At 40.1% G+C, this 12,201-nt stretch overlaps 1 protein-coding gene across 5 annotated transcripts in view; it reads right to left on the reverse strand.

Annotated features, from left to right (window-relative positions):
- RNF214 (ring finger protein 214) overlaps nucleotides 1–12,201 on the reverse strand; it is a 46,711-nt gene that overhangs the window by 19,213 nt on the left and 15,297 nt on the right. For all 5 annotated transcript variants that reach the window (XM_073239737.1, XM_073239736.1, XM_073239735.1 and 2 more), the window contains exon 6: nucleotides 9,932–10,071. In XM_073239737.1, coding sequence (XP_073095838.1) covers nucleotides 9,932–10,071 — 140 coding nt within the window. The remainder of the gene's footprint in view (nucleotides 1–9,931; nucleotides 10,072–12,201) is intronic.

Genomic DNA, 12,201 nt, shown 5'->3' on the forward strand with positions numbered 1-12,201 from the left:
AAAAAAATCTCAACAATCTAACCCTACACCAAAAGGAGCTAGAAAAAAAAGAACAAAGCCCAAACTTAGCAGAAAGAAGGAAATAACAAAGATTAAAGCAGAAATAAATGATAGAGACCAAAAAAAACAAAAACAAAGGCTCAATGAAACTAAGAGCTAGTTCTTTGAAAAGATAAACAAAATTAATAAACCTTTAGCTAGACTTATCAGAAAAAAAGACCTAAATAAAATTAGAAATGAAAAAAATTATGGCTTACCACAGAAATACAAAGAATTACAAGAGAATACTGTGAAAAATTATATACCAAGAAATCTGACAACCTTGAAAAAATGGATAAATTCCTAGAAGCATGTAATCTCCCAACACTGAAGCAGGAAGAAACAGAAAATCTGAACAAATTAATAGTAACAAAATTGACACAATAATCAAAAAACTCTCAACAAGCAGAAGGCTAGGACCAAATGGCTTCATAGAAGAATTCAAACACTTAAAGAAGAGTTAATACCTAGGTTCTCAAAGTATTCCAAAACACTGAAGCAGAAGGAAAACTTCCCAATTCATACTACAAGGCCAGCAGCACCTTAACACAAAACCAGAGAACGACACTACAAAAGAAAATTACAGACCAATATCCCTGATGAACATAGATACAAAAGCCCTCAACAAAGTATTAGCCAACTGAATTCAAAAACACATTAGAAGGATCATTCACCACAGCAAATTGGGCATATTCCAGGGATGCAAGGATGGTTTAATATTTATAAATCAATCAAGGTGATACACCAACAAAGGGAAGCATAGAAACCATATGGTTGGGGGTGGGTGGGAGATGGAGCAGGAAGGCAAGGTGGAATCCTCCTCTCCAAAACACATAAAACATGAATACAGCAAATACAACCAAACCTGACTGCAGAACAGACTACCTCATCTGAGGAAGAAGGGAAGATGTCACAGAAAAGAGTAAAGTGGCAAGGCTGAGACCCAGCAGGACCCAAGCCCTCCCCACAGGCAGAAGAAAGAACAAAACAGGGAGGGGGTAGAAGCCCAGGACTGCTCAACACCTGGCCAGGAGATCTGCCCCGGGAGCACAAGCCCACATTACATGGTGTTCAGGTGATTAGCAGGGCTGGGCCCACATTACATGAGTTCTGGTGATTAGCAGGGCTGGACAACAAAGACAGGCAGAACACTCGGGGAGGCTGAGGTTCTAGCTGCTTGTAGAGAACAGGCACACACCACCTGCACCTCTGAGATAGATGAAAGCAAAGCGACAGTTGGAAAGACTTCCCAGCAGTGGGAGGGGTGCCAGAGGGGCGAGTATTAGAGAGAGCTCTTGTCTCAGGAGAAAAGGCAGGTGGACAGTACCTCCCCAACCTGCCCTGGCCCAATAGGTCGGGAACTCTCAGGAGTCCTAGATGCTCCATCCCACTCACTGGCAATGCAGCCCTGAGGTTCCTCTCTCCAAGCGTACAGCTGGCATACAACTCACTTGGCCTCACAGTAGTGTAAGATTTTGCTGCCGGGTAGGCAGAGGGAGACCCTCCCAGCTTTCTCAACTCTGTTTCTGCCCAGCCTGGGAGGCACCTATGGTAGCCAGCCCTGGGAGCACCTTTCTCCTGGCAGGCATGGGGTCCTGCCCACCTGCAGCTCCTGCGATTGCTGCAGGCCAGGCAGAGGGCATCCCCATCCACAGCAGAGGCCACAACTCCAGCAGCGGCTTCTGTGCTGATCACAAAGGTGTGGGCCAACGCAAACTGCCTGCCTAGAATCAGACCACTAGAAGGCAGACAGAAAGGGGGCCCGCCCACTGCACACCACCAGCTGGGACTCCTGCACGGGAGAGTAAAGAGTCCTGAGCTTCTGGGCACTAGAGGGAGCCTCCTTCATAAAGCTATTGCCCCACAGGTCAGGAAGCAGCAGAGCCATCTAACACAAAGGAAGAAACATAGAAGAACCCTGACAAAATAAGGAGGCAGGGCAATACATTCCAAACAAAACTATATGACAAGACACCAGAAAGAGGGCTAAATGACACAGAAATCACCAATTCCTCTTAATAAAGACTTCAAATCAAAAATCATAAACATGCTCAAGGATCTACAGAAAAATATCTCAGGGAGGACTTCAACAAAAAGAACACCTGCAAGGAGCTGAAGAATACAGTACCTGAATAGAAACATACAATGGAGGGATTTGATAGCAGATTATCACAGAGTGAAGAAGTTATAAACGATATAGAAATTAGGGAACAGGAAAACAATGAAACCGAAAAACAGAAGAGAAAAAAGGATCTCTAAGAATGAAACAATAGTAAGAGCTGTGTGACCAATCCAAATGGAACACTTCCAGAATGAGAAGAGGGAGACAAAAGGACAGTATCTTTAAGGAAGTAATTGTTTGAAAACTCCACCAATCTGGGGAAAGAAACAGACACTCATGTCATGGAAGCACTGAGAACCCCTAACAAAAGAACCCCAGGAAGACAACACCAAGACATATAATAATTAAAATGGCAAAGATAAGGAGAGAGTACTGACAGCAGCCAGAGAGAGAAAAAAGATTATTTATAAAGGAAATTTCATCAAGCTATCAGCAGACTTCTCAGCAGAAAATTTACAGGCCAGAAGGGAGTGGCATGATACATTTAATGTAATAAAACAGAAGAACCTCCAATTCAGAATCCTTTACCCAGCAAGATTATCATTTAAATTTGAAGCAAATATTAAACAATTTTCAGATAAACAAAAGTTGAAGGAATTCACCACCAATAAGCCAGCCCTACATGATATGTTAAAGGAACTGCTGTAGACAGAAATGTTCCTAAGACTAAACAGCTTTCACCAGTGAAGATAAACCCACAGTATAGGTAGTAGATCAATTAATTACCAAGCAAGTACGAAATTAAAACAGAAGAAGAAAAATCAACTACTCACAAAATCAGTCAAGGGATACACAAAAAGCGCAGATTATGACATGTAATACATAATGTGTGGAGGAGGAGGAAGAAGAAAAAAAGTACCTTTAGACTGTGTTTGAAATAGAGTAATCGGCAATTTAACATAGACTGTTACATAGTAAAGAAGCTACCCTTGAACCTTTGGTGACCACAAAACTAAAACCTACAGTAGATCACGAAAGAAAGGAAAGAAAGGGAAGGAAGGAAAACCCAATCACAACACTAAAGAAATCTATCAAATAACAAGAGAAGAGTATGAGAGGAAAAGAGGAACAGAGAAGAAATACAAAAACAACCAGAAAACAATAAAATGGCAGTAAGTAGTATCTATCAATAATCACCTTAAATATAAATGGATTGAATGCACCAATCAAAAGACAAAGAGTGGCAGAATGGATAAAAAAACAAGACCCATCTATATGCTGCCTGCAAGAGATTCATTTCAGACCCAAAGACATACATAGACTAAAAGTGAAGGGATGGAAAAAGGAAAAAGATACTTCATGCAAATAATAGTGAGAAAAAAGCAGGAGTTGCAGTACTTGTATCAGACAAAATAGATTTCAAAACAAGGAAAGTAAGAAGAGACAAAGGACACTATCTAATGATAAAGGGGTCAGTCCAACAAGAGGATATAACCATTATAAATATCTATGCATCCAATAAAGGAGGGCCTAAATATGTAAAACAAATACTAATAGAATTAAAGGGGGAAATAGAATGCAAAGCATTCATTTTAGGAGACTTCAACACACCACTCACACCAAAAGACAGATCAACCAGACAGAAAATAAGCAAGGAAATAGAGGCACTGGAAAATACATTAGAACACATAGACCTAACAGATATCTACAATACATTCCACCCAAAAGCAGCAGAATACACATTTTTCTCAAGTGTACATGGAACATTTTCCAGAATAGCTCACATAATAAGCCACAAAAAGAGCCTCAATAAATTCAAAAAGATTGAAATTATATCAAGTAGTTTCTCAAACCACAATGGAATAAAACTAGAAGTAAATTACACAAAGAAAACAAAAAACTATAAACACCTGGAGGCTAAACAACACTCTTCTAAATAATCAGTGGATCAATGACCAAATTAAAACAGAAATCACACAATACATGGAGAAAAATTAAAACAAAAACTTCACAGCCCAAAACCTGTGGGATGCAGAAAAGAAATAAGAACAATCCCAAATAAACAGCCTAAACTCACAATTAAAGAAACTAGAAAAAGAAGAACAAATGAAGCCCAAAGTTAGTATAAGGAGGGACATAATAGAGATCAGAGCAGAAATAAATAAGACAATAAAACAATAAAAAAAAAAATCAATGAAACCAGGAGCTGGTTCTTTGACAAAATAAACAAAATAGATAAACACCTAGCCAGACATACCAAGAAAAAAAAGAGAGTGTATTACACACATAAACAAAATCAGAAACAAAGAAGGAATAATCACAACAGACACCACAGAAATACAAAGAATTATTAGAGAATACTATGAAAACCTATATGCCAATAAATTAGACAACCTAGAAGAAACGGACAATTTTTTCTAGAAAAATACAACCTTCCAAGACTGACCCAGGAAGAAACAGAAAATCTGAACAGACCAATTACCAGGAATGAAATAGAACTGGTAATCAAAAAACTACCCAAAAACAAAACCCCATGCCTGAATGGCTTCACAGTGACTTTTATCAAACATGTAAAGAAGAGCTAATGCCCATCCTCCTTAAAGTATTCCAAAAAGTAGAAGAGGAGGGAATGCTTCCAAACTTATTCTATGAGGCCAGCATCACTCGAATACCAAAACCAAAGACACCACAAAAAAAGAAAATTGAAGACCAATATCCCTGATGAACATAGACGTAAAAATCCTCAACAAAATATTAGCAAAACAAATTCAAAAATACATCAAAAAGATCATCCAGCATTTCCAAGTGGAATTTATTCCAGGGATGCCAGGATGGTACAATATTTGCAAATCAATCCATATCATGTATCACATCACAAAAAGGACACAAATCACATGATTATCTCAATAGATGCTGAAAAAGGATTTGACAAAATTCAACATCCATTCATGATAAAAGCTCCTATCACAGTGTGTATAGAGGCTTTGCTCCTCAGCATAATAAATGCCGTATACAACAAACCCGGAGCCAACATCACACTTAACAGCAAACAGCCGAAAGCTTTTCCTCTAAGACTGGGAACAAGACAAGGATGCCCACTCTTACCACTTTCATTCAACATAGTACTGGAGGTCCCAGCCACGGCAGTCAGACAACACAAAGAGATAAAAGGTATCCAAATCGGTAAGGAAGAAGTTAAACTGTCACTATTTGCAGAAGACTCCACCAAAAAACTATTAGAACTAATAACTGAATTCGGCAAAGTTGCAGGATACAAAATTAATACACAGAAATCTGTTGCATTCCTATATACTAACAATGAATTAGCAGAAAGAGAAATCAGGAAAACTCCACTTACAACTGCATCAAAAAGAATAAAATACCTAGGAATAAAAGTAACCAAGGAGGTGAAAGAACTTTACTCTGAAAACTACAAGACACATGAGAGAAATTAAAGAAGATACCAATAAATGGAAATCTATCCTATGCTCATGGATAGAAAGAATTAATACTGTCAAAATGGCCATCCTGCCTAAAGCAATTTACAGATTCAATGCAATCCCTATCAAAATACAAATAGCACTCCCCAACTTCAAGCTCTACTATAAAGCCATAGTAATCAAGACAATTTGGTGCTGGCACAAGAACAGAGCCACAGACCAGTGGAACAGACTAGAGACTCCAGACATTACCCCAGACATATATGGTCAATTAATATTTGATAAAGGAGCCATGGACATACAATGGCGAAATGACAGTCTCTTCAACAGATGGTGCTGGAAAAACTGGACAGCTACATGTAAGAGAATGAAACTGGACCACTGTCTAACCCCACACACAAAAGTAAACTCAAAATGGATCAAAGACCTGAATGTAAGTCATGAAACCATTAAACTCGTGGAAAAAAACACAGGCAAAAACCTCTTAGACATAAACATGAGTGAACTCTTCTTGAACATATCTCCCCGGGCAAGGAAAACAAGAGCAAAAATGAACAAGTGGGACTATATTAAGCTGAAAAGCTTCTGTACAGCAAAAGACACCATCAATAGAACAAAAAGGAACCCTACAGTATGGGAGAATATATTTGTAAATGACATATCCGATAAAGGCTTGACGTCCAAAATATATAAAGAGCTCACACGCCTCAACAAAGAAAAAAACAAATAACCCAATTAAAAAATGGGCAGAGGAACTGAACAGACAGTTCTCTAAAAAAGAAATACGGATGGCCAACAGGCACATGAAAAGATGCGCCAAATCGCTAATCACCAGGGAAATGCAAATTAAAACCACAAGGAGACATCACCTCACACCAGTTAGGATGGCCACTATCCAAAAGACAAGAAACAACAAATGTTGGCGAGGATGTGGAGAAAGGGGAACCCTCCTACACTGTTGGGGGGAATGTAAATTAGTTCAACGATTGTGGAAAGCAATATGGATGTTCCTCAGAAAACTAAAAATAGGAAAACCATTTGACCCAGTAATTCCACTTCTACGAATTTACCTGAAGAAAACAAGATCCCTGATTCAAAACGACATATGCACTCCTATGTTTATGACTGCACTATTAACAATACCCAAGATATGGAAGCAATCTAAGTGTCCATCAACAGATGAATGGTTAAAGAATATGTGGTACATATACACAAAGGAATATTATTCAGCTACAAAAAGAAAAGAAATCCTGCTGCTCGCAACAACATGGATAGATCTAGAGGGTATTATGCTCAGTGAAATAAGCAAGGCAGATAAAGACAAATACCAAATGATTTCACGCATTTGTGGAGTATATAGCAAAGCAAAACAGAAGGAACAAAATAGCAGCAGACTCACAACACTGAGAAGGAATTGGTGATTACCAAAGGTGAGGGGTTGGGGGGCTGGGGGGGTGAGGCAGAAGCCGATTAAGGGATTAAGGCGCTCTACAATTCACAGTCACAATATAGGTTGGACACGGGACGGCAGTACACCACAGAGAATATAATTAACGACTCTACGACATTTCACTACACTGATGGACAGTGTCCACACTGGAGGGGGTGAGGACTTGATACTACTATGGGTGAAGAATGACCCACTGTATTGTCTATTTGAAGCCATCATAAGATCGTATAGTACTGATACTTAAAAAAAAACACAACCTTCTACATAACCACATATCTTAATCATATGCAAAACAGTTCACACTGATACAATATCATCTAATAAGTAGTCCACATTCAAATTTTTCCAGTTATTCCAAATGCCTTTTATAGTTTGTTTAACCCAGGATCAAACAAAGGATTTGGTACTCATGTTCCTCTTCACCTTTCAGGACTCAATGCTGGAATCAATTCCTCCAGGAAGCCCTGATTCCCGCCCCCGAGTGTAGGTTACACGCCTCTTCTAAGTGCTCTCATACCACCACTATACGGTATCATTATGAGGACTTTTCATTCTCCAGGCCCTTTATAGCCTGGCTCATCGTAGACACTTAAAAAATGATGGCTGAATAAATGAAAGAAAGAACCAGCTATTAACAGGAAATATGACCGGTATATGCTGTGTATCCCCCCAGATTTCCTATGTTGCAGCCCTAATCTGTACTGTGACTGTATGTAGAGACAGGACCTACGAGGAAGTAATGGAAATTATATGAGGTCATAAGGATGGGGCTCTAATCAAATAAGACTTGTGTCCTTATCCAAGAGGAGAAGACAGGAGTGACGCACACAGAGAAAGGGCCGTGGAGGACACAGCAAGAAGGCGGCTGTGTCTGCGAGCCAAACAGACACGCCTCGCCAGAGACCAACCCTGCCAGCAACTTGACCTTGGATTTCTGCAACTGTGAGAAGACAGATTTCTGTTGTTTAAGCCACCCAGGGAGCTCATTCCACGTGGCAGCCTGAGCATACAATACAGGGACCAAAATCTTTGTGCTTACAGTTCCCATGGACGATGGAATGCCACACAAAACCTCAATCCCGGCTAGAACAAAGACACACGGGGCAGACAACCTCCCCATACTTCTGGAAAAACGACCCCTCTTTAACAGGAAGAACGACAGAAAGCACCTCTCTGACACTCATGACATACATTAAAAAACAACTGGATTTTCAAGAACACGAGCAGCAAACTGTATGAGTCACCATTTGTAGGTACCCAACCAGTTGGTGAAGACAGACGGGCACTCACAGTGTAAAGAGTACACATCAGAAGGATGTTTCATCACAGGACCTAGAATAAAAGCATAGACCACCTTCCCAACTCGCGCTGTTCAAGGCACCCGCCGCTGAGCTGCTTACATGCACCTGACTATGCTTCTTCTCCCCCCACAGACTGTGAAGACAACGGCAGAGGCCCTGTTGTTGGGCTGAGGTGGGAGCTGTTTTTATTGCTAACAATGCCTGGCACAGTGTTGTGCTCCTGGTACACTCTTCATGATCGCACTACATGGATCATCATGGACAACCGACCCATCTTCAAGTCATTCTCATTCGATTTTCAACAGAACAACTGATTGGTCTTTAGTCCCTTTCCCAGCATTCTTTCTCGTGTTGACATTCCACGGCTATCACCTTTCACACCTGGGAAATGATTCAGCAAATAAGCTTGCTACCTCTCACTTAGTTCTCTCACACATGAGCAAGCCAGAATTTTCTTGATAAATAAAAATGCATTTTAGTTGAATTTAAACAAAATCATCACAGTATTCACAGTTATTCTGACTTCCAAATAGCTCATATTGAGAAACATGGAAAACTGAAAATCTGCCCAAATTCTAGGCCCACCTGGCTCTTGCTGCAATACCCAGAAGTGGACATGGATCCACTAATAATTTTTTCCAAACAGCTTATAGTGATACTATTTGAAATATTATTTTCGTGCTGAATAATGTAAGTATAATCAAAGTATTCTCACAACCTGAACCTTAAAAAGATCAGGTTATAAAGTAAATGCAATAGGTGTTGTGTTAGATACTTATAAAAATCCTCATCACATTTGGGACCCAACAATTTGCTGCTATTTATTTCAAAACATTAATGAATCTGTGTAATTTTTTTAAATTAAATCTAATATGGGATGCTGAAAAGGCTAAACTACTGGAGGATTTTTATTTCTGCTCTTGTTTTTCAAATAAAAGTTAGACTGAGACACATGCACCCCTATGTTTATTGCAGCACTATTTACAATAGCCAAGATATGGAAGCAACCTAAGTGTCCATCAGTAGATGAATGGATAAAGAAGATGTGGTACATATACACAATGGAATACTATTCAGCCATAAGAAGAAAACAAATCCTACCATTTGCAACAACATGGATGGAGCTAGAGGGTATTATGCTCAGTGAAATAAGTTAGGAAGATAAAGACAAATGCCAAATGATTTCCCTCATTTGTGGAGTATAACAGCGAAGCAAAACTGAAGGAATAAAACAGTAGCAGACTCACAAACTCCAAGAAGGGACTAGAGGTTACCAAAGGGGAGGGGTGGGGAAGGGAGGGACAAGGGGATTGAGGGATATTATGATCAGTACACATGGTGTGGGGGGATCACGGGCAAGACAGTGTAGCACAGAGAAGGCAAGTAGTAACTCTGCGGCATCTTACTACATTGATGGACAGTGATTGCAATGGAGTATGGGGGGACTTGATAATATGGCTGAATGTAGTAACCACATTGCTTTTCATATGAAACCTTCATTAAGAGTGTATATCAATGATACCTTAATACAAAAAAATGTTAGACTGAAAGACGAGAAAGTAGAAACACAAACAGAACTGGCCCGTTGCACAAATACACACATACACACAGAGGTCGTGTTCTTAACAGCATCATTTACCTTCTGCCCTTCTCACAAAGCTTCTCGATTTCAGCTTTCAGATCTTGCTCCTTCTGCAAGAACTCCTTCTTTTCTTTCTCTATCTTCTTCTTTGTTTCTTCTCGCTTTATTGTTACATCCTGGATGGCCTTCAATATTTCCTGTGTCCCACACAATTACAGCCACATGCAAATGAAGAAGGAAATGAGTTAGTTCTTTTGGTCTGAAGGTCATTTTCAACTATTGCTAATTAACCATATTGACTTCAAACCGAATTATAGAAATACGGTTGATGAGTAGCTCCAAAAGCCGGAATTTAGGTTTAAAGGAGAAATTTACAATAAAGCAGATTTCCTATCAGCAGGTGAAAGAATTTCTGACAATCACAACTGGTCAAAAATGGAATTCACTGCCTTGTGAAGCACTAAATTCTCCATTACTGGTGTTCAAAAACTGGGTAAATGAACACCTGTCAAGAATGCTGACAAAGGTGTGCTCGCACAGGGTGGGAGTTCGTTGCTTCCAACAGATACAGTCTTCTTTCTTTAGAAACAGTTCTACTTTGTGAGGTTATTTTCCGGTTTTTGTTTTACTATTTAACAAAGAAAACCTATTCGTAATAAGAAGTCAAATAATAAAAAAGTGATGACGTCAATCACTCCCTAATTCACAGCAATTCTACCCTTAAAGTAACCAATACAGTAACTGTTTTGTGCTATGCTCCCATCTTTGCCATTCTCACACAAACCCATGTGTGCTCAGGGATGCATTTCTTTGCTTCCTTTTTCAAAATGAAGTCATTTTATATATATCACCCTGTATGTGTGTGTGAATACATTACGTTCCACGGGACAAGAGACTCTGCAGATGTGATTATGGATCAGACCTGGAGATGAGGAGACAGTCCAGGACTGAATGGGTGGGCCCACTCTAATCTCATGGGTGTTTACAAGAGGAGAACCTTTCCCAGTTGTCATCAGAGGAAGAAGTGATCAGGGAAGAATAGTCACAGATGGAGAAGGGGGCCACAAGTGCAGGAATGCAGCAGACCCTAGAAGGTGGACATGCAGGGAAGCATATCCTCTTCCAGGGCCCCCAGAAGGGAAGCAAACCTGCCAGTGTCTTGGCATCAGCCCAGTGAGACCACGTTAAATCTACAGGACTGCAAAATAATACAGTTGGGTTGTTTTAAGCCACTAAATTCGTGGTAACATTATAGCAGCAATAGAAAACGAATACAGTAACCTTCCCTGGTTTTTCCCTAGAGTATTTGACTTTTACTATGAATTTGTAGGAACCTCAGAATGTCATCAAATACTTATACCGCCAGCTGTCCTACAAATATTTTCTCTCAGTCTTTTGACTTTTTTGTATCATTTGCTGTATCAAAAATTTTTCATTATGTATAATTACATTGATTCATCTTTTTAACAACTTCCAGGTTTTCTGCCTAGATTAATATGATCTCTTCCAACTTAAAGTTTTATAAATATTCTCCTAAATTTTCTTCTAGTTGAAAATATTTTTCCAATTTTTTTTATATAGATTTTTAATCTACCTAGAATTGTATTTCTTAATATCATGTAATGTAAGCATCTAATTGCATAGTTTTCCAGACAGAGGGTAGATGATGTCAACAAAATATATTAAATAATTCTTTTTCCTCTAGACTAAAATAGAAGTGAGAGTTTGGACAAGATGCTCACAAAGGTTTTTTTTTTTAATCCTTAAAATTCTATGATAGAGGCGGGAGCCAAGATGGCGGCGTGAGTAGAGCAGTGGAAATCTCCTCCCAAAAACACATAGAGCTATGAAAATATAACAAAGAAAAATCTTCCTAAAATAGAGACCACAGGACACAGGACAACATCCAGACCACATCCACACCTGCAAGAACCCAGCGCCTTGTGAAGAGGGTAAGATACAAGCCCCAGCCCGGCGGGACCCGAGCGCCCCTCCCCCTGGCTCCCGGCGGGTGGAGAGAAACCGGAGCAGTTTTTTTTTTTGGCGAGCGCTTTTTGGAAGCCTTAGAGGGACGGGCCCCCGTTGCTGGGGAGGCAGGGTGGCGGGACCGGTGAGGAGGTGCCTGGGAACGGCGCCGGAGGACAAAGAATATCCCGCGTTTCTCCCTGCGAGACCTGGGGGCGGGTGCCTGAGACCGGTGCCTGAGGACGGAGGAGGTCGCGCGTTTTTCCCCTTTTTTTTTTTTCTCTTTTTGGCAAGCGCTTTTTGGAAGCCTTGAAGGGACGGGGACCCCAGTGCTAGGGAGGCACGGTGGCGGGACTGGTGAG

The sequence above is a fragment of the Manis javanica genome, chromosome 6 (assembly GCF_040802235.1).
Source record: "Manis javanica isolate MJ-LG chromosome 6, MJ_LKY, whole genome shotgun sequence".
Lineage (NCBI taxonomy): Eukaryota > Metazoa > Chordata > Mammalia > Pholidota > Manidae > Manis > Manis javanica.